The following is a 27,272-nucleotide window of genomic DNA, read 5'->3' on the forward strand; positions in this document are numbered from 1 at the left end:
GTATTTTCCAGTAGAATATGCAGTTAATCACAGCATTGACAGAAAAATAAAGTCCAGCATATTCTAACAGGCAATGGTTTATAACAGAGATACATGCAAACTGCGACATAGCAAGGGAATAGTTACCAGCAGTTAACCAAAGAAGCAGAAAGATGCATTACCTTGCTTGCAGAGACTAGGTCTTAACATCACCAAGAACAGTTGCAAGAAGATGGTAATTTGTTTGGTGATTGGTAGATATGGACAAAACCTAGTAAGGTCAACTGAACATAGAAATAATGCCGATTGAGCCTGGAACTTGAGATTAGCAGAGTCGAAAGATAGACACCTGACAGGAGCTCAACCAAGTGAAGAAATCTCCCGACAAACTTGAGGAAACTGTGGACAATGCTACTAAATATCTAAGTACTTAAGTTAATGAAGTCAGCCTAATTTGGCAGGTTATCTGAGAAACTCAGAATTGACTACTCCAAAGGAAGGTGGCCATAAGAAATGTCAGAGGGGCAGGACATTGGAGCAGGGACAGGTGAGGAACACAGCAATTTTTTTCTGTTGGATGCCCTTCTGCTACAAGTTTTACCCTCTTGCAGGGTCAATCAAATGGCATCATGTGTCACAGTGATCAATTTCTCAGAACTTGCCTGGTGGGTTTACTAAACTAGGGTGATTACACAAACTGAACATAATGGTATAGAAGGCAAAACTTTCTTCGATGTGATGCTGCACATCAGTCTGGCAAGTGGAGCAGGACACTCTAGAAAACACACAGTGTTGTATACAAAGACAGGAACTAAATATGTATAGCCAATGCAGGTATTGGGGCAGCTTTAAATGCACAAGACGAATACCGACTGGCAGCAGAATGAAGAGGCAAACTTGTTCAAAGAGATGTACTTGGATGAATTGTTAACAAGATCAGAGAGGAGTCAGTTATGCTTACAGCAGATAAACAGTTAACAGATCTGAGCCAGAAAGTAGATGCATTGTGGAAATCACAAAGTGGTTACATAGATGATTGCCAGCAGAGAGAATTGATGAGGAAACCTCAGAGGTACACAAAAACTGAATATTAGCTTACTCAATACTTAAACACTCATGGATTTCTAAGTTGCCCTTATGGGACTCAGCCTTGCAGTATGGATGTTGCGAGGCACCAAGTCACCTGCCCTGCTGGTGCACTGTCACTGTGGCGGTGGTTGGCATGCTGTGCTATACTTTTAAAACTTCAAATAAGTTAGGGACCATCTCTGAGGTTCGCCATGACATGGTAGGGGGCTTCATACAGTCTGATCAGAATGTTAAACCAAGAACCTAATGTTCAGGTATATCATTTTTTTCCTAGTGGCATTAGATCAATTTTTGATTTTTGGATGTGCAGTCCATGTCTTTTTCTACAGTATGACATACATATATATATAAATAAATGAAAACCTATTTGCAGAAATGTACACAAAACCATGACATTAAATTATATATAATCCATATAAGATATAAATCAATTCATATTACTCAATATACAGTATATTCAGATCATGTAAATAATCATTCTAAATCTATATTCCAATTATCCTCTGTAGAATAGATTTTATATGTCTCATAACAATCAATCCTTTTTTAGATTAATCATTTTTTTCATTTTTTTAAACTTGAGTTTTTATTTTTTTTTTCCCTTATACTGAGAGTGGTTAAAGTTGTGTTAATTTATTATAGTCCTGCACACAGGCTGATACAATTTTGTGCATCTTAATACACAACTAAGACACTTTTAATCATTTATTCCAGCTCTTGGTTGGCTGTTATTAGAACAGTATTTTGGTGCATGTCATTATTACATTAGTGCATTTTATAAAAAAAATCCCTTGCACCACTTTAAGGTTTTTAACAGTTGTTTAGGTGCAAAAATCTAAAGCACAAAAATCTAGCGTATGGCATTTACACCAGTTTTTCAACTAAATTTTCACCACAATTCTTGTACAATTTCTTTATACTTTCTTAGTAAAACATATTATTATTGTTATTATTATTATTATTATTATGGCACCACTTATTCCGTGGCGCATTACATGTGAGAAGGGTTTACATAATAATAAGTACAATAATCATGAAAAATACAAGGCACAGGCAGGTACAGCAGTAGAGAGGACCCTGCCCTCAAGGGCTCACAATTTACAGGGGATAGGTGAGGAAAATTATTCAATGAGGTGGAACAGATGGTTAGCTTTTCTCATTAAGATTCTGGATGAGTGAAAAGTCACAGCATGCTCCGATTGTCAGCAACAGATGTGTCACCCACACACGTACAAGTCTATGGGTGCAAGTGAAACATCGGACTGCACTCAGATGTCATCCGACTGCAGTGCGATAATCGCATCAGCTGACAATGGGGGAGAAGGGAGATTAATTCTTCCCTCTCCTCCGCCGCTGTGATCTGATCACAGGATTGGATCCCAGTTGCATGACACTCGGCTCACACTGGCAGCAAAGCGGGAGCCGATGGTCATTAGCCTATCACGTTTGATGCAGTCGCATTGGATGCCATACGATTGTATGAATCCATCCTTGCTCTTGGAATAATGAAGGTTACATTGAGATTATGTAGAAATGTTCTGTTAGATAGTAATGATAAAATCTGTTTCTACAGTATAGAAAACATCACTGATTTCCCCTCTTTTTAGGTATGAATTAATTTTACATGAGATGTAAGTACTGATTAAGTTTCCGTTAACCACAGATGCGTATACCAGAGCTGAAGTGGTATATATCTGGACACGAGACGCGGCACTGTCTGTCGTAGTGGCTGAAGATGGTTCCAGGTTAAACCAATATGATCTACTAGGTCAAACGGTGGGGTCCGGAATCGTTCAATCCAGCACAGGTTTGTGAATATTTCTGCTTTGCCTTCACATATTGTACGCTTTACCCTATTGACTTCTCTTGTCTAAAGCGATAGAATCTCAGTCCGGCAGCAGATGAGTTGCTACGGCAACAAGAGAAAATCTAATGATCAATTATTGTCCAATACTATCATTTTCAGGCTTAGTTAATCCCGGTAATGATGCCCTTTTCAACATCGGAAGCAAAATGAAAAGGGCATATTATAAATAGTAAGTAGAGAAGTAGATTTTGGGGTTGTTTAGATTGCTAGAAATAATTCTCATTTATTCTAAATTACTTTTGTGTTGAGAAATGTACATGTTGTTCCAGTTTTGGTGTGCGCTTTTCATTGGCAAGTTAAATTAGCATGTGACTGCTACTCATCATTATAATAAGAGAAGTGTATTCCAAGGAGACGCAATTTAATGTACCGTGTAAACCAAAACAAACAGGGAGCCTAGTTTATATCAACGTGGCATCGTCGTATGACCTTGAATAAGTCACCTTGCTTTCCTTCCCGTGTCTAAGGCATTGAAAATTGCTTTTATACAACAAGAAAATGTATAGTGACTTGAAGCATGAAGATAAGGACAAAATATTATAAAATAACAAGAAAAAAAACAGTAAATGACTGATATAAGAGGTTTTATATATGAAGGCATAGTATGAAATGATTGTGTCCATTGTGTCATTGGTAGACTATTTCTTAATGAAGCTGGCTCATCATCATCCTCATCATCATCAGTCACTTGACTGTCTAATCTTAAATGAGAGTATCTATCATTTTAAGAAATAGAGTACAATTCGGGTCTACCAATAGGCTCTCACTACAATAGAAATGATCTACAACCAGCTCAGCAAGCCATTATGTACTTAGGATGGGATTCAAAGTGCATTTTCAGCCGATGTGTATGAATTTATAAAAGTTTGGCTCATCTACCATTATGAGAAAATCTAAGTACACCCTATTTATGGTTAAAACATAATAATAGTAATAATAATAATAATTATAAAGACAATAAAAAAATAATGTAATTCCAACCTACAATGTCAATGCTGGAGAGGAGAATGGGGTTAATGTCATGCTGTCGTCGAATGAATACGAGGGGCTGCTGATCAGTTTTTTGCTTTACCCAGAAAGAAACGAGATAGGATGATGAAACTTTACATTTATTCCACATACTCTCCACTGATGACAACACACTTCTTACATCGGTACTCCAAGTTCTGTAAGCCTAGCAAAAAGAAGGATTCAAGTTGTGCCTCAAACTACCCTTGAGGTGTTTCTTAAGGTTTGGAAACAGATGATAGTCGAAGGGAGCTAGATCTGGTGAATAAGGTGAGTGGTCAACCAGCTGGATGCTCAGCTCTGCCAATTTTGACCTTGCAGTGTGAGCAGCGGCGTTGTCTTGCAGGAACAAGATTCCTTTGGACAGCTTGCCGTGCCTTTTGGCCTTCAAAGCTTCCTTCAATTGGCCCAAATGTTCAATGTAATACCTTGCATTGATAGTGAAACCCTTTTGAAGGTAGTCTACTAGCAGCATGCCCTCCTTATCCCAGAACACAGACATCATCACTTTAGTGGCAGATTTTTGCACCATGAACTTCTTTGGATGAGGAGAACCACTGTGCCTCCACTCTTTTGACTGTTCTTTGTTTTCAGGGTCATACAAAGAATTCCAGTTCTCATCCATAGTGACCAGTCAATCCAGGAAGTTCTTATCAGTCCAGAAACGCTGACAAATGGACTGAGAAGTTTTCACTCTCATGCTTCTCTGATCAGTTGTTAAACATTTGGGGACCCACTTTGCAGATAGCTTCTTCATGTCCAAATGTTCATGGATAATGACACAAACACATTCATGATGTCTGCTATTGCTTCAGCTGAAATTTGTCGATTCTCCAGTATGAGGTTGTGCACAGCATCAACGATCTCCGAAGCAACAACCACTTTCGGTCGTGCAGGATGTTCCTCATCATTGGTGCTGAAGTGGCCCATTTTATATTTGGCAACGCAGTTCTTAACTGTGGAATATAAAGGCCACTGATCCCCCAATGTCTGCAACATATCACTAAGAATATCTTTTGCAGACTTTCCTTGCAGTAACCATAATTTTATCACTCCTCTGCTCTCAGTTGCTTTAAATATTGCATGATTAGACCCTATCTGTACTTTCTATCCTTGGCTATACAACCTCAAATGAACAACAACACATGACAAATTAAATTGTGTCATTCTTTACTTAGCAAAAACTAGGCTAGAGTCAAGCACCGGTGAATGAAAAATTAAGTATGTGAAGAATCAAAGTCCAGCTCACCAATAATGCCGGAGCATGGATAGTGTTACTGCTAAACCACCCAAAACTGAAAGAAAAGAGGAGAAATCCAGCTCATATACATAAAAAAATCTTCTTTATTGGTATATGTTAAAATTACAAATAACATGCATATCCACGGAGAACAATAAAAAAACACCAACACGTTTCAAATTGGTCAAATACCTTTACTGATGGTATACCAATACCAGTAAATATTTTTTTTACATTGGACCTGGATTTCTTCTGCTTGCCAAAAATAAAGCACACCCCATGGATCAATAGCTTGAAGAATTAACTGTTACAGCAAACGCTTGAACTAATGATTTTCTGTGACTTCATAAATCTCTCACTTCATTTAAAAGAAATGTTGTCTAATCTTCTTAACAGCAATGTGTAAAGAGCAATCATCATTTTTCTTTTTTTTTCATAAATGAATAGTACATGTAAAAATAGGAAAGTTTGTAATATATTTTATTAGAGAAATCAGCTTCTCTCTCTTCCTGGATTGATCATTTAGCTTCAAAATTCCCAATTCACAGGTAAAATCTGTATTCAGTGAATACAGATTTTTCCATTACTGAGATAGGAGATGGTAGTTGCTGCTCATAAAGTTCTATGGAGAACTAGAACTGTGTCAGGAGAAATTGCAGAAGAATGTATGTATCTTTAGCTCATCCTCCAGTGTCTCATCACCATAGGATTTAAAAAGAACCAACTGTCTTCTACTATGTCAGTAATGGGAAAATCTCTTTTCACCGAAAACAGATTTAACAGATTTTTCACATGAATTGAGCGTAAATTATCAAACCAGCAGGATAATGAACTTATTTCTCTAATAACATAAATTACAAATTTGCTTTTGCTTTTTTTCATGTGTACGATACTTTTATTGAATAAACTTTAAAATGATGGTCAATGTTTAAGTTATTGAGTTTTGTGGGCATTTATTTATGCAGAGCTTTATTAATGTCCCTCATTTCAACTTTGATGAGATCTGTACTTTGACTGGGCCATCGCAAAACCTTATTTATTTTATATTTTAGCCATTCTGATATAGATTTGCTGATATACAGATACCGCATTTTCTGGCTTATAAGATGACTGGGCATATAAGACGACCCACAACTTTTCCAGTTAAAATATAGAGTTTGGGATATATCATATATAATCGAGTATAAGCTGACCTGAGTAATGTGCCCATTATTTAGTAATGTCCCCTGCAGTAATGAGCCCATTGTTTATTAATGTGCTCATCTTTGTCCCCTTCTTGTAGTAATTAGCCAATTGTTTAGTAATGACCTCCTTCCGTTCCCCTTCTAGTCTCCTCTTATGTTGTTGTTTACACACAATAAACATTATTCTCACCTGTCCTGCGTTCCTGCGGTGACAACAGCTGCTTCTTGTAGAGTGCAAGGCACATAGACCCCTCCTTGATAGAGTCCGATGCACGGGGCTACTGTCTGCCGTCATGGCTTTACTACAGTTGAATGCTTTGTGGTGCCGTAAAGCATTTAACTAAGTCTACCATAAAGAGAAGACTTCATGAAAGCAAATACAGAGAGTTCACAACAAGGTGCAAACCATTAATCAGCCTTAAAAATAGAAAGGCCAGATTATACCTAAAGAAGCCAACCATTTCTGGAAAAGCATTCTTTGGACAGAAGAAACTAAGATCAACCTGCACCAGAATGATCGGAAGGAAAAAGTATGGGGAAGGCTTGGAACGGCTCATGATACAAATCCCAATACATCCTCTGTAAAACATGGTGGTGGCAGTGTGATGGCTGGGCATGCATGGCATCCAATGACACTGGGTCACTAGTGTTTATTTATGATGTGATTGAAGACAGAAGCAGTCGGATGAATTCTGAAATGTTCAGGACTAGAATTTCTGCTCAGATTCAACCAAATGCAGTAAGTTTGATTGGACGGCGCTTTACAGTATAGGTAGCCAATGACCCAAATCATATTACGAAAGCAAACTAGGAGTTTTTTAAGGCAAATAAGTGGAACAATATGTTCTACCTCAGCATATCAGACTCTCCCCTACCGTGGAAAGCTTCAAGAGGAACCTCAAGACCCATCTCTTCCAACAAGCCTACAACCTACAATAACCCTCAGTCCAGTACACCACTATCTGTACCTGTCCTTACCTATTGTACCCTCACCCATTCCCTATAGACTGTGAGCCCTCGCGGGCAGGGTCCTCTCTCCTCCTGTACCAGTCTGTTATGTACTGTTAATGATTGTTGTATGTATACCCTCTTTCACTGTAAAGCGCCATGGAATAAATGGCGCTATAATAATAAATAATAATAATAATAATAATAATAACCATGCAATGGAAAATTTCAGCTCTATAAAAATTCCAAGTTTATTTATAAAGCTTACTAAAGATCCAATTGAATTGAATGATTTCCATGCTGCACACCCAGAGCAAAACATTAAACAGGTGACCTGGAATATTATTCTTTGTTGGAATAACAATCTGTAATGGCCTAGTCCATCGCCAGAATGCAACTCCATCGAGCTGTGTTTCAAGAACAAACATAAGGCAGAAAGACCCACAAACAAGCAAAAACTGAAGTTAGCTGCAGTATACACCAGCAAAGTATCACAAAGAATTAAACCCAGTGTTTGGTGACGTCCATGGCTTCCAGACTTCAGGCAGTCATTAAACTAAAAAGGAGAACAAGGAGTAGATGTGCAAAAATGGAAAATGTATTTATGAAAAAAACACAATAGACAAAAGTTAAAAGACAGATAAGACATCACCACAATGAATCATCTGGGGGATGTAAAAGTACAAAATGATGGCAAGACAATTCTCAGAAAAACTATCATAACATACAAAAAGGTATCAGAGTGAATGGTTTAAAGTGGATCTGAGATCCCTGCCATATATCAAAAATTTCATTCCAAAATGAGGGAGTGAAATCAAGTCTGCACACACCAAACCAGGACAATTAGTTGGGAAAGTACATAAGAGCCAATGATAGACCGAGGAGGTCCATTACAGGAGTAAAACCATGTGTCATATGGTAGTAAATGAACCATGGAGCTCCCAGTGCAGAGCCAAGTCTTTACCTAGAAAGGAGGAGTGCAGAGCGTATGAAGAGTTAAACCCTCAGTTTGGAAATCCCCCAGAGAGGGACCTGGACTTCATCGACGCGCGTTTCGCACGATGAGGCCTCTCCATCTTGAAAAAGCAGCCTCATCGTGCAAAATGCGTCTTATCTGTCTTTTAACTTTTGTCTACTGTGATTTTTTGATAAATAAATTTTCCATTTTTGCACATATACTCATTGTTCTTCTTTTTAGTTTAATGTCTATGTGAGTAGTGCTGCTAGAATGGTTGGCTTATTGTGGCCACTTCTCGGCAAACCCATTTGGTTTCAATGTTCAGAATTTTGTTTCTCATTCAGGCAGTCATTACCTGCAAAGGATTATCTACAAAGTATTAAAAATGAACATTTTATGTTTGGTAAAGTAAATTTGTCCAATTACTTTTGAGCCCCTGACATGAGGAGGCTTTGTAGAAAAATGGCTGCAATTCCTAAACGTTTCATAGGATATTTTTGTTCAACCCTTTTAAATAAACCTGATAGTCTACACTTCAATTTCATTTCAGTTGTTTCACATTAAATAAAAATAGTGGCATGCAGAGCCCAAATCACGAAGATTCAGGCACTGTTCAAATATTTCTGGACCTGACTGTAGTCATTTAGATGTAAATTGTAAGGTGTAGAAAATAACAATGCATATTTTGCTCAAACATTTTTTATTTGAATACGTTTCAGAAGAAGAAATATGCCTAACGAGACAACTGCTCATTGACATGTACTGTGCACCAGATGGGTCACTTCTTGTTGCATGTACACAAGCTAATGAGCAATTTTGGGCACAGCTGTGAAACCTTGTGCTTGCCCATCTCTTCCAGTTCTCGATACACAGAGGAATCATTTGAGTAGATGTTTAGTTACCATGTTGTCAACTAAGGACTGAGACTTGAGATCTATCTGCTAGCATTGGCACCGATGAGGGGATATTGTTTGCAGGAAGTGAGATTAAGTAGAGGATGACTTCAGAGCCTACGTGCACTATTCGTTCATACAAGTAGTTACTGTAGGAAACATGCATATAATAAAACTTAGAAAGTTTATTGTAGGCTAAGGGGGGTCTAGTTGTGGTTACTACTTGTATATTTAGCGAACATTCACATGGCCAAATTTTGGAGTTACTTGGGAAATGAAGGAATCATTTTACCAGCAGTAGTGTGTTCTCCAAAATCCTAGGCAACCTCACCACATCAAGAAAAAAACTGTAACACACACCTGCGCTCAAAAAAACAAATAAACTAACCTTTGATGTCGAAGTGAAACAATAATCTAGCGAACACACACCGAATGGCATGTAGAAGATATAATCATCGTGAAATTATATCAAGGAGTGTAAAAATAATTAAAGGACATATACTACAGTGCTCCGTGGCACTTAGCAAGTGCACTGGTGAAAATCTTCCCTTGTTTTGCTCAGCATCTGTGTCTTCCTACAGCTGCCACATACACACATACATGTTGAGCATCCATCAACGCAGGTACCTTGTGATTCAAACCAGCACGCATGCCGGTAACCCTCCAGCAATGTGGCAAACTCCAGCATTTCCTCAGGCAAGATCCTCTTAACCCTTTCTAGTCTCCCATAGCAACTTACATTGTTGTTATATTGATTACTGTGCCTACAGTACAGGAAGTACCCTTTCTGGTTATAACAGTGCACTTGCTAAGTGCCATGGAGCGCTGTAGTATATGTTCTTTAAATATTTTAACCTCACCACATCATTCAGTAGGTTTTCTGAAATTCCATTCTGGACCTGTTCTACACACCAACCCATGTCCCACATATTTATACGTTGCACAGAAAAATAAAAGGAACACAAACAACACAATGTAACTCTAAAGGCCCCGTTACACGCAACGACATCTCTAACGAGATATTGCTGGGGTCAAAGAATTTGTGACGCATATCCGGCATCGTTAGCGACGTCGTTGTGTGTGACACCTACTAGCGACCGCTAACAATCTGAAAAGCGGCACAAGTCGTTGATTGTTGACACGTCGTTCATTTTCAAAATATCGTTGCTCATTTTGGACGCAGGTTGGTCATCGTTCCTGAGGCAGCACACATTGCTACATGTGACACCCCAGGAACGACGAACAACAGCGTTCCTGTGTCCTCCGGCAACGAGGTGGGCGTGTTGTTAATGCGGCTGCTCTCTGCCCCTCTGCTTCTATTGGTAGCCCGCTGTGTAACGTCGCTGTGACACCGCACAAACCTCCCCCTTAAACAAGAGATTGTTCACCGGCCACAGTGACGTTGTTAGTAAGGTATGTGCGTGTGACGCGTACTAGCGATATTGTTCGCCATGGGCAGAGATTTGCCCGTGCCGCACACACGATAGGAATGGGTGCGATCACTGGCGACATCGCTAGCAATGTCAGTGCATATAAAGCAGCCTTAAGTCAGTTACACATCTGTGAAATCAACCTGTCCAATTACAAAGCAACACTAATTGTGAATCAATTTTTCCTGATGTTGTGCTAATGGAAAAAAAACAGGTAGAAATGATAGGCAATAAGCAAAACACCCCCTATAAAGGAGTGGTGCTGCATTTCTCTGTTCTCATCCTTTTTGGCTTTTGTTTTGGTCACTTTTGCTTTTTGTCATTGCTCTCACCCTTAGAGGTAGCATGAGGCGGTGTTTGAGCCCACCGACGTTGCTCAGGTAGTACAGCTCATCCAGGATGGCACATCAATGTGAGCTGTGGCAAGAAGATTAGTTGTGTCTGTCAGCACAGTGTTCAGAGCATGGAGTAGATACCCGGAGACAGGCCAGTACACCAGGAGACAGGGAGAGGGCCGTAGGAGCACAACAACCCAGCAGCAGGACCGCTAACTCCTCTTTTGTGCAAGGAGGAACAGGGAGAGTAGTGCCAGAGGCCTGCAAAATGACCTCCAGCAGGACACTAATATCCATGTGTCCTTAAACTGTCAGAAACAGACTTCATGAGGTTGTATGAGGGCCCGACATCCATCAGTGGGTATTGTGCTTACATATCACCACCATGCAGAGTGATTGCCATTTGCCAAAGAACACCAATATTGACAAATTCAACATTGGTGCCCTTTGCTGCGGATAAACGGATAAAAGCAGATTCACACTAAATATGTGTGACAAACGAAACAGAGTCTGGAGACGCGTGGAGAACATTTTTCTGCCTGCAACATCATCCATGATGACCGTTTTGGCAGTCGGACAGTAATGTTGTTTGAGGCATTTCTTTTGAGGGCCTCACAGCCCTCCATGTTCTAGCCAGAGGTACCCTGACTGCCATTAGGTATCAGGATGAGATCCTCAGACTCATTGTGAAACCATATTCACGTTTAGTTAAGCCTGTGTTTTTCTGATGTATGAAAAGTCTAGGCCTCAAGTGTGTCTGTGGTTCCTGCATGATGAAGGCAGTGATGCTATGGTCTAGCCTGCCCACTCCCCAGACCTGAATCCAATCGAGCACATCAGGGAGATCACGTCTTGTTCCATCCACCAACTAGACAGTCCAGAATTTGACTGATGCTTTAACCCACATCTGGGAGGAGATCCTTCAGGAGCATGCCCAGGCATTGTAGGGATGTCAAACAGGCACATGGAGACCACAAACAATGAACTTAATTTCTTTTTCTTGAGGCATATCCACTTAAGTTAGATCAGCCTGTAATTTGATTTTCAATTTGAGTTTGAGTATCATTCCAAATCCAGGCCTTTATGGGATATTAATTTTGATTTACATTGATCATTTTTATGTTTTGTTGTTCTCTACGCATTCCACTATGTAATGAATAAAGATTAGCAACTGGAATGCTTCGTTCATTAAGATCTAGAGTGTGGTATTTTAGTGTTCTCTTTATATTTTTGAGTAGTGCAAATCCTAAAATCAACAAAGCACAGAACTATGTAGCACCTCCAAAATGCCGAAAATGTATCAATGCTTTATTAAATCACTATGTTCTAAATGATAAGATAAAAAACTTGGTTCTGGAAGAAATTTAGGCAAAAGTCTTCTCACTAGAGATGGGCAGACATGTGGATGTTCAGGTTCGTCGGGTTTGGCTGGACCTTAGTGATAAGTTGGATTCGTTACTCATACTTTACCAAACCCCAAACTTCATATAAGTCAATGGGGACCTGAACTTTGGTGCTACAAAATGGTTGTAAAATGATCATAATAAGGGCTAAGAGGATGCAAAAGGAAGCAAAATGGGAATAAGAGCAGGACAATTGGCCTGCAAACAAATGTGAATATGGAATAAATAAATAAAAAATGACGTGGGGTTCCCCCCTATTTTTGATAACCAGATCAGGAAAAACAGGCAGCTTTATCTTGGTTGGTTATCAAAAATAAAAGTAATCTATGCCAATTATTTAAATTATTTATTTAAATAATTTAAAAAAAACAGCATGTGGGTGTCCTCTAATTTTGATAACCAGTGCAAGTGAAGCAGACTCCTGGGGGTTGGTATTATGAGGCTGGGAAGGCCCATGGCTAATAGACCCTACTGAGCTTAAAAATAGCAGCTGGCACCCACCCCAGAAGTGGTGCATCTATTACATGTGCCAATGTTTGCTCTTTGCCCAGCTCTTTCCTATTACTCTGGTGCAGTGAAAATTGGGGTAATACTTTTGGGTTGATGTTAGTGGTAAATTGACAACTGGCATCAAGCTCAGAGGTTACAAATAGAGAGGTGTCTATCAGACACCCCCATTACTAACCTAGTAAGTGTCCAGTTAAGAAAACACACACACACAGGAAAAAAGTAGTTTATTGGTATAAAGACTCCTACACTCCCTCATTGACCAATTTTAATAGTTTAAAAAAACCTCAAAGTTACGATGTATTCCAACGGTGAATATAGACTTCCCTACACTCCTTTGTTCACTAATGTATTACTTAAAAAGAAATCCTCGAAGTTCCAACATAATTCAATAGTGTAATGTCCCATGATGTCCATTGAATCCTATAGAGCCTTGTTTTGAGAATGTTATGAGAATGAGGCTCCATAGGTTATTCTCAGTCAGCAGCGGCAGATCCAAAATTTGTCATGCTCGCAAAAAATCCCATGCCTGCTGCTGACTGAAAGTGATGTATGCAGCCTCATTCTGAGAACCTTTGTAGAATGAGGCTACATAGGATTTGAAGAGGTGAAGGAACAGCATTGTTTCCAATGACCAAGTTTCTTCTTGTGCGCCAGAAATGCATCAGGACATATCATGCTGCAGTTCATTCAGTGGTTTTAATATACTTTGAATAGAGCTTTTTTTTAGTTTACTCAACGTTTCTTGGAAGATGCAGTTCCATCACCTGTTTTTTTCTATTTTTCTGGTGGATGCCTTACCAGAGGATCTGGCACCCCTTTTCTACAATGGGGATTGAAACTGTTATACATAGCATGGTGAGCTACTTTTTGTTTTGTTTCTTAATATATAGGATTTGATAGATGTTGGAGGTCATTACACCATTGGATTGCATCAGAACTTTAGGGATTTCTTTTTAATTAACAAATTAGTGAATGAGAGAATGTGGGGGAGTCTTTATTCAAATAAACTAATTTTTTTTCCCTGTGTTTATTTTTTAACTTCACACCTACCGGGTAGTAATGGGGTGTCTGATAGATGCCTATCCATTACTAACCCATGAGCTTCATGCGAGCTGTCGATCACAGATGTAAAATTTAAAATTAAAAGTATTACCCCAATTGTCACTGCACTAGGGCAAACAGGAAGAGCCGGGCAAAGTGCCAGAATTGGCGCATCTAATCGATTTGCCCTTTCTGAGGCAGCTGCAAACTGTTATTTTTAGCCTGGAAAGGGCAAAATAACCATGGTCCTTCACAGCCTGACAATACCAGCCCCAGGTATCTGCTTTGCCTTGTTTGCTTATCAAAACTAAGGGGGTCCCTAGCCATTTTTTAAATTATTTATATAAACAGTTAAAAATATCATATGGGGTCCCTCTATTTTTGATAACCAGCCAAAGCAAAGCAGACAGCTGAGGGCTGCAGCACACAGCTGTCTGCTTTACCTATGCTGGTTATCAAAAATAGGGGGCACCTGAGTCATTTTTTTATTTATTTATTTTGTTCACAGCAGTGAACAGGCATCTTACCAATGCCAAAAAGCTTCTTGACTCGATGCGCTGCAGCCTTTCAACAAACTTCATTCAGCATCTGATAAGCACTTAAAAACTGAACTCAGACAAGGGCATCCATGAAAAGTCCATGCCTGTTGCCTGTCAATATCACAATAGTGGGAATAACACTAGAATTATGCTTCTTGTCTAACTTTTGTAGAAAGGGTTAGAGTGAAAGGTAACTCCTCACATCGTATCACTGCCAAGAGCAATGAAATCCTATCTTGCTAGATTGGGACTTGAAGCTCTGATGAAATCTAGGAGGGAAGCACTCACGGTCCTCATAAAAAGTTGCAACAAGGACCGGACAGGTGATGGGGAGAAGTGAGTATAAATATATTTTTTTCATACGTTTATTGTGATCTGGCGTCACACCGTGTAATAAGGGACATTATCATCCCAGAGAAGACCTGAATTTGTTACAAAAATTTGGAAAAACCAGGCAAAGTCAAATGTTGCCTGAATCGCTCATCTGTATTTGTAATGTATCGTTAAGATACATGTTATCCGGTTCTGTGCAGCTCTCATTTAATGTTTACTAAACTCCAAGGCTCGAACATGAAGGTTAGAATAAATTGTGTCAGCACAAGACAATTAGATTACAACACAATGATCTGTTATATTTTGCATAACTTCCACCTTTGACATTGAGCCAGCTATTCCGTAGCTTTAATGTATCATCAGCTTTAGAAACTGGTTGAATGCTATAAAGTACATGATCCTTGGAGCCATTTACAATTCCTCTCACAGTGCATATCATGCCTGCGCGACAGACCATGCAGATTTTTCCAATGTGAGCAGCATTCTCATGAAAGTGACTAAGTCAATGGCAGCCACATTTACACCTGACAGATTTCAGATCCTTGGCTTTAACCTGTCAGTGGCACAATGGAGGAGAATGTGAAAGTGTTTCATCAACAGTAGAAGTAGATTTTATGCTTAGCCGTTTTCAAAGGTAGTTAAATGCAAAGTATAATATGTATTGGAAACCCAATTTTTATCTAGCAACCTCAGTTTCTTGTATGAAACAACATAGGTTCAGTATATTGATGCAGACGTTTAATGGAAGCCAATTGAGTGTTCATATGGATTTAATAAGTTTAGTATTAATATATTATTATATTATATACCAGTCAAATAAACACTATATAATACCTAATTATATACTCTATTAGTATTATTTTCTAAACAAAATATCCCAATCTCTGATGATCCGCTGGAACACCATCAAACCAATTGTCATCAAATAGAATATAAATGGTACAACAACAAGTCTGCCAAGAGAGGGCCGTCCACAAAAGCTCTCAGCCTTGGTAAGGAGGTTATTAATCAGAGAGGCCGCACAGAGACCAAAGATAACCATGAAGGAGCTTCAGAGTTCCCAAGCAGAGACTGGAATATCTGTGATGCACCCACCAGGGCCGTGGAGCACTCGGAACCGGGCCGGTTCTGTTTCGGGATGAGGTTGTTACGATAGCAGGGCCCGACTCTGTGACCCTGGCGGTGACATTTAAAAGACATAAGGGAATAAAAATAAATGCTGATTTGTGACGCCACCTCTGGTATTTGGCAATGTATGGCCAACGCTGCTGGATAGGACCACTGGGGCAGATGGTGACGCAGCTAAGATGGTACAGCTCCCCATAGGTGGAGCTGGGCCTAAGGGAAATTGTGTTAGGCCTTTAGCAGATGGAATGCTTTGAATAGCGTGGGGTTGGTGGTGCAGGTAATGAGTCCATGACACAGCGGGATGCAGTCATTAGTTCTTTACTCACAGTTGTCCGTTCCAGATTATCATGGCCAGCCGGTCAAATGCTGCCCTTGGAGTGCTGAGTCCTGACGTGATAGGATCCAGCTGATCCCTAGGTAATTTGGAGGTACAAGACCGGTGTCCCTTTCTCTGTCCCTTTCCTGGTCGTCTTCCAATGCTGGCTTCGCCCTCCTGCCCTGCGTCCTCACACACAGTGCCCTGAGACAGTGTCCGCGGATCCTGGTGGGAAGGCTTTTCTGCCCTTGTTCCCTTGGCCCTCTATGGTCACCTTTTCAGCAGATTTGCATGCGATTGTGGCTTCAGCACATGAAGTTACCACAGCATCCGGTTTTGCTAGCTGAGCCTTGTAGTTCTCCACTAGTCTAAGGGCCGTTCCCCTTTGCAGTCTAGTCCCTCCACACTGGTGTGTCAGATGTGGATGCAAGCCCACGGGTGGATCTCTCACTTCCTGTGGTTCTAGGACCCCATCTTTCTCCTTGTCCTGAGACGAGCTCGTCCATCTCCAGTCCTCAAGACCTCTCTCCTCCACTTCCTCCTTTGTTTGCTTACTGCTACCAACTGACTGACACTCCATTCTAAGGTGTTCTCAAGTTTCCACCCACTAACTATCCCACCCCCAGGTACTTTGAATAACCTAGAATATAAGACATATTATCAGTTGTTTCAAACTTTTGTGTTAAGTATTTCATTCCACATGTGTTAATTCATAGTTTTGAAGCCTTCAATGGGAATCTACAATTTTCAGAGTCATGAAAATAAAAAAAACTCTTTGAATGAGAAGGTGAGTCCAAACTTTTGGTCTGCACTGTATATATATGCAAACAGAATGCACACCAGCTCATGCCAATGAGTAATCTGGATCCACAGCTCTCCTGATTACTTTGGTCCTATCCGAATTAGGATTGGAAGTCCATCCATATAGGTATGAGCAACATAAGAAATGGATCCAGAAAGACGTCAGTTCCTGCTATAATCCTTTGTACCTGATTTGAATGGACCTTTGTATTTTAAGAATTTTTCCAATAAATCTGAAGAATTTTTAATCAGCACCATGGGCGTACCCAGGATCAAAACTAGAGGGGGGCAAGCCATGGTCATTCAGGTTGTAAAATATTAGAATGGAAAAGGTGAATGAAACAAAAATTTTAAGAGAATTAAATGGAATTATAGCAGTGCTTTATTAGTTATTACAATTATTTGCTTGCAAATAAATTTAGATTTTTATTCTGATTACATGTCTTATACTAATATAATTTTTCTTGGGTTTGAAGAAAACTTGTTCAAAACCTTTGTTTCAATCCAGTCCCGATTTTCCTTGAAGAATTTCCGATGGACGCTCATCAAGCACAACCCAGTCAGTCTGTCCTCACCCATTGTACTTCTGAGCCACGTCTTTACCCTTCGAAGGGTACTAAAAGATCGTTCAACAGTAGCTGTGGTGGACGGGAAAGCGCTTAAAATGAAGAGTGTGTGCCTTGTTGAAGGGAAAAAAATATTAGCCTCCTCCAAAAGTGCAGTCACTTCAATGTCCTTTAATTTGTCTCCTGCTAAATCTTTCTTTTTCCTCAGATTATACCACAAATCTAATTCTGCAGAAATATCACCCAACCCATAAAACTCCATGAAAGACTTTGCATTTTTTCCAAATCTTTTGAAGCCACTTTTAACATGTAAGAAGGATGAAGATAGGATAAGGCAAAAGTGGGTGTATTTTCGTCTGAGAATCTAACATTCAAAAATAAAGTTAGGGAGTCAAGATAAGATATGATCAACGACCGTCTCCAGTATTCAATCGCAGTCTCAGATGGCGCATTACTTCTGTGCATTTGCTTTTGAGCGATTTGTGGTACTGATAACTCAACCCCAACTTTCTTCGCGATATCATGTGATTTTTTTAAGTAATTTGTCAGAAACATGCTCAATTTCTTGTCGATACTTCTTTATGACATCAAGGATTTGGGCAATATGTTTCCTCACCATAATCAAATCCATATTTTTACCTTGTAGAACATTCACAATGGGTTCCAAATAGGGCTCCCATATTCAGCCCCCCCATCATACACAACAGGTCCCCAGACCCCCAGACTGTCTGATTTAATATTTACATTTTTTTTTTTACTTGTGGCAGCAGCTCAGCCTCCCAGCAGTCTCACCATCTTGTGACTGTGCCGGTCGCTCTGCACTGCAGGACTCGACACAATGGAGCGCAGAGTGATGATGTCAATGTCATCACTCCAGTTCAATCCCCTCTGTGCTGATTTGCAGTGCAGAGCGACCACCAGGCACTGAGGATAAGATTTTACAGCTCCTACTAGGAGCGGCTGCGGGAGCAGCGTTCAGTCTGCCCTGCGGTACTAGTGGGTGGGGGTGCCGATGCACCATGCCGCCCTGTCCTCTCCTCACCACCCGCGCTGCCTGACTATAATTCCCTGTGAAACAAGGTAAGTTTTTATATAACACTAATGCAATTACTATCTATTTCTTAAATGTTTGGCCTGTATAGAATAGCTTGTGCTATACTACCTCAGGTAGTCAAATAGTGCAACCATTTTTGTAAAATAACTTTACAATGAACCTCATGGGAATGTTATTTGATCCAATCAAGCTTTATAGAAATACTGCAAAGATTACCTCACCTAGGAAGGGTATAATAATTATTCAGATTGCCTACAAAAGCACTTGTACCATCCCTTGATGATGACAAGAATTTGCTGAAACATGTTGGGTGGACGTGCTGTATTTTGAAGTTTTAGGCAAACAATATTTGCCTTTGTGAATGATTTCATTTAAATAAATATTAGGTTTTATTACCGGTTAGTGAGAGGTTTTATCTAGTGAGGCTTTGCCCTTGTAGGTTGTTTGATTCAATTCTATCATCAGCCTTGCTAGTTTCAGATGACTAACCTCCCAGAAGGATTTAGATACTTGTAGGTCATACATTTATTGCACTATATACTACTTTTCAATTATTTGACCATGTCATCATTTTTATACATATTTTCCGCTCTATATAAACTTGAATGCTCATTGAGTAAAGAATATCAGGTGATGTGTGTTTCTTTAATCAGGGAATTGAAGTCTAAGAGTATCGAGACCCTTTATCAAGGTGTGCAGCTGGTTTTCCTCAGGCAAAATGGGCAAAAATAATTTGAACTAACCCTACAATGTCAAAAAATGTTAAAATACTTACACTTACAGACAGATACATTACTCTTGAAATTGTTAAGGTATTGGGGCATGATCACAGAACCATCAAACTTTTTTTTCAAATAGTCACAAAAACATGTTGAGAAATAAAGATGCACATTATCTGTCAAAGATATGAGAAGAATCAAATGTGAAGTGACAGGATCCCATTATCCTTCAGTGCTGTCATATTCCAGAACCATAACCTCCAAGGAATGTCCAGAAGTACAGGGTGTTCAGTGCTCACAGACATGGCCAAGGTAAGGAAGGATGAAACCCGACAACTGAACAAGACACAGAAGTTGAAATGTCAAGACTTGGCCAACAAATATTTGATGACAGATTTTTTTAAAGGATTTATGGACTGATGAGATGACTCTTGATGGACCAGGTGGATGGACTCATGACAGGATCAATAATGGCCACAGACCTCCACTTCTCCTTAGATGCCAGCAAGGTGGAGGTGGGGTACTGCCGTGGGCAGTTATTAAATATGAGCTAGTTGAACATTTTTGGGTTGAAGATTGACTCAAAATCAATTCCCAGATTTTAGAAGACACTCTCTTCAAGTAGGGGTATATGAAAAAGTCTGCATCTTTCAAGAATGTGATAATTTTTATGCAAGACAAGGCTCCATCACATTATCAAAGTCTCCACTTAAAGACGAAAGAATAGTGTCCCGACCCTCAATGGGCATTTCAATTATGGGAGATTTATGATGAACATAAGCAGTTAACCTCCCTGAACTATGTTTGGGAAGCTGTAGCTGATGCTGCCCATCAAGATGGTTAACAGATTTAAATATAATTATATCTTTATATATAAACTACAGTTCAAAAGTTTGGGGTCACCCAGACAATTTTGTCTTTTCCATGAAAAATCATACTTTTATTTATCAAATGAGTTACATAATGAATAGAAAATATAGTCCAGACATTGACGAGGTTATAAATAATGATTTTTACTTGAAATAATAATTTTCTCCTTCACGCTTTGCTTTCGTCACAGAATGCTCCTTTGCAGCAATTACAGCTTTGCAGACCTTTGGCATTCTAGCTGTTAATTTGCTTAGGTAATTTGGAGATATTTCACCCCATGCTTCCAGAAGCCGCTCTCACAAGTTGGATTGGCTTGATGGGCACTTTTTGCGTACCATACGGTCAAGTTGCTCCCACAACAGCTCAATAGGGTTGAGATCTGGTGACTGGGCTGGCCACTCCATTACAGATAGAATACCAGCTGCCTGCTTCTTCCCTAAATAGTTCATGCATAATTTGGAGGTGTGCTTTGGGTCATTGTCCTGTTGTAGGATGAAAATGGCTCCAATCAAGCGCTGTCCACAGGGTATAGCATGGCATTGCAAAATGGAGTGATAGCCTTCCTTATTCAAAATCCCTTTTACATTGTACAAGTCTCCCACTTTACCAGCACCAAAGCAAGCCCAGACCATCACATTACCTCCACCATGCTTGACAGATGGTGACAGGCACTCTTCCAGCATCTTTTCAGTAGTTCTGTGTCTCACAAATGTTGTTCTGTGTGATCCAAACACTTCAGACTTTGATTTATCTGTCCATAACACTTTTTTCCAATCTTCCTCTGCCCTATGTCTGTGTTCTTTTGCCCATATTAATCTTTTTCTTTTATTAGCCAGTCTCAGATACGGCTTTTTCTTTGCCACTCTGCCCTGAAGCCCAGCATCCCGGAGTCGCGTCTTCTCTGTAGACGTTGACACTGGCGTTTTGCGGGTACTATTTAATGAAGCTGCCAGTTGAGGACCTGTGAGGCATCAATTTCTCAAACTAGACACTCTAATGTACTTGCCTTGTTGCTCAGTTGTGCAGCGCGGCCTCCCACTTCTCTTTCTACTCTGGTTAGAGCCTGTGTGTGCTCTTTTCTGAAGAGAGTAGTACACACCGTTGTAAGAAATCTTCACTTTCTTGGCAATGTCTTGCATGGAATATCCTTCATTTCTAAGAACAAGAATAGACTGTCGAGTTTCACATGAAAGTTTTCTTTTTCTGGCCATTTTGAGAGTTTAATAGAACCAACAAATGTAATGCTCCAGATTCTCAACTAGCTCAAAGGAAGGTCAGTTATACAGCTTCTCTAATCAGCAAAACTGTTTTCAGCAGTGCTAACATATTTGCACATGGGATTTCAGGGGATTTTTAAACATCCATTAGCCTTGTAACACATCAGACACAATGTACCATTAGAGCACTTGAGCGGTGGTTGCTTGAAATGGACCTCTATACACCTATGTAGATGTTACATTGAAAACTAGACATTTGCAGCTAGAATAGTCATTTACAACCTTAAGAATGTATAGAGTGTTCTCTGTTTAATTTAATGTTAGCTTTCTTTCAAAAATAAGGAAATATCTAGGTGACCCTAAACTTTTTAACTGTGCAGAATTATTAGGCAAGTTGTTTTTTAGATTTTTTTTTATTATTTATCAACAACTTTGTTCTCAATTAACCCAAAAGACTCATAAATATCAAAGCTTAATATTTTTGGAAGTTGGAATGGGTTGTTTTTTTATATTTGGCTATCTTAGGAGCATATCTGTTTGTGCAGGTAACTATTACTGTGCAGAATTATTAGGCAACTTAATAAAACTCAAATATATTTCCATCTCACTTGTTTGTTTTCACCAGGTAAACCAATATAACTGCACACAATTTCGAAATAAACATTTCTGGCATGCAAAAACAAAACCCAAAAAATTAGTGACCAATATAGCCACCTTTCTTTATGATGACCCTCAACAGCCTACCATTCATAGATTCTGTCATTTGCTTGATCTGTGTACGATTAACATTGCGTGCAGCAGGCACCACAGCCTCCAGACACTATTCCGAGAGGTGTACTGTTTTCCCTATCTGTAGATCTCACATTTTATAAGGGATCACAGGATCTCTATGGGTTCAGATAAGGTGAACAAGGGGGCCATGTTATTATTTTTTCATCTTCTAGACCTTTACTGGCCAGCCACACTGTGGAGTAATTGGATGCATGTGATGGAGCATTGTCTTGCATGAAAATCTTGAACAATACCGACTTCTTCCTGTACCACTGCTTGAAGAAGTTGTCTTCCAGAAACTGACAGTAGGTCTGAGACTTGAGCTTCACTCCATCCTCAACCTGAATAGGTCCCACAAGTTCATCGTTGGTGATACCAGCCCATACCAGTACCCCACCTCCACCTTGCTGGCGTGTGAGTTGGACTGGAGCTCTCTGTCCTTTACTGATCCAGCCTCTGGCCCATCAAGAGTCACTCTCATTTCATCAGTCCATAAAACCTTTGAAAAATCAGTCTTAAGATATTTCTTGGCCCAGTCTTGACATTTTATCTTATGTTTCTCGTTCAAAGGTGATCGTTTTTCAGCCTTCCTTACCTTGGCCATGTCCCTGAGTATGGCACACCTTGTGCTTTTTGATACTTCAGTAACGTTGCAGCTTTGAAATATGGCCAAACTGGTGGAAAATGGCATCTTGGCAGCTTTTCGCTTGATTTTCATCAGTTCATGGGCAGTTATTTTGCACCTTTTTTGCCCAACACGCTTCTTGCGACCCTCTTGGCTATTTGCCATGAAACACTTGATTGTTCGGTGATCACACTTCAAATGTTTGGCAATTTTAAGACTGCTGCATCCCTCTGCATCTCACAATTTTGGACTTTACAGAGCCCGTCAAATCTGTCTTCACACCGATTTTGCCAAAGGAAAGGAAGTTGCCTAATAATTAAGCACACCTTATATAGGGTGTTGATATCATTACACCACACCCCTCCTCATTACAGAGATACACATCACCTGATTTACTTAATTGGTAGTTGGCTCTCAAGCCTATACAGCTTGGAGTAGGACAACATGTATAAAAATTATCATGTGACCAACATACTCAGTTGCCTAATTCTGCACACTGTGTATATAGATAGATAAAATATGGAAACAAGTCAATTTGTAAAAATACATTTCATATATATTATATACATATTTTTTTTTAAATATCAGAAATGTATGTTTCACAAATTTATTTTTTGCTCATCATTTTCAATCTTATTAAAGAAAATAAATAACAGAATGGTAAATGGTAAAATATATGTTTTTCCTGTCATTACCTAATATTTCTGCACACTACTTACTAGCTGCCAAATAATTGTGTATACATAGATATTACTTTCATAAATGCTCACATTTTAGGTTTATAACTTGTTGGATTGACCAACAACACTATAATTGTTCAGTATTAAAATTAATCATCAAAAATACAAATTGCCCAATAAATGTGCCCACAGTATAATTCTGTTTGCGAGAATAAAGATTGTAGAATATTCTTTCTTTGCTACATTTTTGCTATATCTAAAGGTAATGGTCAAAATGCCTAGCAAAATGGTCCACGGGGACTGACTACCTCTGCATTTTTCTCTATAAGGCTGGAGTCAGACTTGTGAGAGACTATTGCAAGTCTTGCATCACATCACCCGGCATGGCCTGCAGCTCTCTGGACAGGAGCATCTCAGCTGCATAGAAATATATGCAGCTGACCCGCTCCTGTCAGGAGAGTGTGTGGCCATGCCGGGTGATGCGATGTGAGACTCACGCCAGTCTCTCGCAAGTGTGACTCCAGCCTAACTGCAAATATGGACTAGAATAATGTGTTATCCCTATGACACACTTTTGCAATATAATGTATTTTTTATACTGCAATTTCATCATCTACTACCTGTTTAGATTTCCACTTCACTTTTAATTCTATGTTTGTATCATATAGGAATGTAAAATATTCTATGAGAATTGAATTATCCTGTTATGTAACATGACTTTGCATACATACATTGTTTAACACAAAATAAATTAGAAAATCTTTATTACAGTTTTCTTATTATCTTTTAACACTTCTACAGCCAATTGGTTCAATGATGAAAACAGTTGGATGTAAATAATTTTGTGGTGCTGAAAACTAACATGATGCTCAAATTTCCTGTTTGGCTCTAATTTCAAGATCTAGGAGGTTATAATTACTTATGACACCTTTCATGCAGACGTATAGGAAAAAAAAGCATCTTTATTAGGGATGAGCGAACACAAACTGTAAAGACTTTTAACTGTATGTCCGGTTCCTGTTCGGGTTAGTTATCCAAATAAAGCTTGTTGAAAGGTTGCAGAGCAGCCAATCAGCAAGCTTTTTCGGTGTGGGCACTACTGGCCCTATCACAGCCATGTCAAGTGTTGTTAGCATGGCTGTGATTGGGCAGGGAGATCGAAGTAAAAAAAAATTATGTAGGCTCCCTATTTTGATAGCCAGAATGAGTAAAACAACAGCTATTGGCTGTAGCCCCTACCTGTGAGCTTTACCTTGGCTGGATGTGAAAATAAAGGGGATCCTACAGCATTATCCGCATGGGAGGAGTCATGGATATTGGCCCCCCAGTCTAAAAATACTAGCCCACAGCTGCCTAGAATTGGCATATCACATTAAATGTGCCAGTCCTGCAGCTTTATCTAGCTCATCCCGATAGCCCTGGTGTGGTAGCAATTACTAATTCTGTAACTGAAAAGAAATATAACACAAACAGTGAAACAATCCTCTATTTGAAATAAAATACACACACTCTCTTTCACCCTTTATTAACCCACAAAGCAGCATTGCAGATGCAACATAATCCATACAAAGTCCCAAAACGATCCTCAGTTCTGCTACATCCAGAGGCTGCAGAGAGGGATAACATGTTTGCTCTCTGCAGGTTCCAGGAATCACTGAAAGCTTAGGTGGATATGACTGTAAGCAGGTTATGTCACTCAGTTCAACAGAGGACATGCCCGGGTTCCAACGGTGTGACCTTAGTTGACCTGACTGCTGAACTGTGGGACACGGACTTGACCTCAATCTGACATTCCGGTAGTGAGATCGAGAAATAAAGGAACCTTCATTCTCCAGGCGAACCTTGATTCGCTTGGGGTCCGGAATCAGAAAATGACGTGAAAATCCCCGTGGTGATTATCGCGCTGTGCTCGTGTCTGTGTGATGCACAGCATTGTGCACATTGCAGGAAGTGTGTGATCGGCTTAAATTTGACTTACATTCTGCGTTCTAAGATGTTTTGTTCACAGAGAAATAACAAAAATAAAAATCACCAGCCACCCACTTCCGGAAGTGTTTTGCTTTTAGCCCACAGCAAAACACTTCCGGAGGTGAGCGGAGTTTTTTTTTTTCATTCTCTCCATGAACAACACATCTTAGAACACAGATTCTAAGTCAAATTTGAGCTGATCAAACTTTCCACAGCAATGCTGCTCATCACTAAGACATGAGCACAGCGCAATACTCCCCATAGGGATTTTCATGTGATTTTCTGAATACGAACCCCAAGTCTCTTGAATGAAGGTTCTCTCATCTATAGTCAGGTCAGCTGAGATCACACTGGGTCTCCCCAGCTACCCTCAGTGAAAGTTAAAGCCGCTGCCAGGCTGTCAGATTGCACGTCATGGTCATGTCCTGCAGTCCGGCAATTCATCAGCACTTTGTTACGGGGGGCTGTCTGATAATAACCGAAAGGAGTATCAGACAGTCAGGGTCCACCGTGCAAAGACTTTGCTGCAGACTATGGCAGAGTGCAATACCTCTGTTAACTCACAGAAAGATATAATAAGAAAGTAAAGCAATTCCTCCCTTACTTGGAGGGTGTGTGGAATGATCTCTGTTAATAATCACAGAGACAAAGGCAATGTGTGCGAAATGGCACCTACCTAGGTCCGCTCTTCTAGTGGTGCAAAAGAGACGAACAGCAGCGTAAGCCGCACAAAGCTCCTACCTGCGTTCGCTCCACTAGTGTGCGAGGACACGAACCACTAGATATGGCACCTGCCTAGGTCCGCTCTTCTAGTGGTGCAAAAGAGACGAACAGCAGCGTAAGCCGCACAAAGCTCCTACCTCTGTTCGCTCCCCTAGTGTGCGAGGATACGAACAACTGCCAGACGCAGTATAAGGAACGTTACCCTAGCGGCAACGTCCACCTACGAGTACAATCACAAGGCCCAGCCAGACCATGTGCCTCAGGCACCTGCCTATGTCCGCTCCCCTAAGAGGTAAGGATACGGACAGCAGCCGAAGCTGTAAGGTATAAGAACGCTACCCTGCCGGTAGTGCTCACCTAGCATAGACAGAGGAATGCCTAGAGGAACGCGCACAGAGCGTCTACTCATATGCATGAACCAAGAGGACTGAGCACCATGCGGCGTGTGTCAGGGTCTGTTATAGACTCTGTGCCTCATCCAAGATGGAGGACACCAGAGCCAATCCGCTTCCAGAACGACAGGAGTGACGTCATGCATGCCTATCACCGAGCAAGACGTCACAAGCACATGACCAGCGACCAATCGGCATAGAAGGTGTCAGAGACATGTGACCTCGTGTCAGCGATGATGTCACCCGCACATGTGCAATGGCTCCAAGATTGGACTTAGTCTCCGGCGCTCGCACATGTGCAGTAGCAAGAAATCTGGACTTAGTCTCCAGCGCTCGCACATGTGCAGTAGCAAGAAATCTGGACTTAGTCTCCAGCGCTCGCACATGTGCAGTAGCAAGAAATCTGGACTTAGTCTCCAGCGCTCGCACATGTGCAGTAGCAAGAAATCTGGACATAGTCTCCAGTGCTCGCAGCAACCGTAACACACTTTCACTGAGAGCAGTGGGGTAGCCCCAGAGTGACCTCAGGTGACCTGACTGATGGACTTTTGGATTGCAAGTCACGGCTTTGTCCTGTGACTCCTGTCTCTTTCTTGTGAGATCCATTATTTTGTACAATTTTTAAAAATCTAATAAAGAACCGGATTTTATTGAAGTTTTCCTGGAAGCTGGTTCCTTTCCTTCA

General features: G+C 40.2%; 1 protein-coding gene across 2 annotated transcripts in view; it reads left to right on the forward strand.

The window, feature by feature from the left end:
• GABRA1 (gamma-aminobutyric acid type A receptor subunit alpha1) overlaps nucleotides 1-27,272 on the forward strand; it is a 271,201-nt gene that overhangs the window by 181,523 nt on the left and 62,406 nt on the right. For both annotated transcript variants that reach the window (XM_075344445.1, XM_075344447.1), the window contains exon 7: nucleotides 2,732-2,875. In XM_075344445.1, coding sequence (XP_075200560.1) covers nucleotides 2,732-2,875 — 144 coding nt within the window. The remainder of the gene's footprint in view (nucleotides 1-2,731; nucleotides 2,876-27,272) is intronic.

This window comes from Anomaloglossus baeobatrachus, chromosome 4, assembly GCF_048569485.1.
Source record: "Anomaloglossus baeobatrachus isolate aAnoBae1 chromosome 4, aAnoBae1.hap1, whole genome shotgun sequence".
NCBI classification, from domain to species: Eukaryota; Metazoa; Chordata; class Amphibia; order Anura; family Aromobatidae; genus Anomaloglossus; species Anomaloglossus baeobatrachus.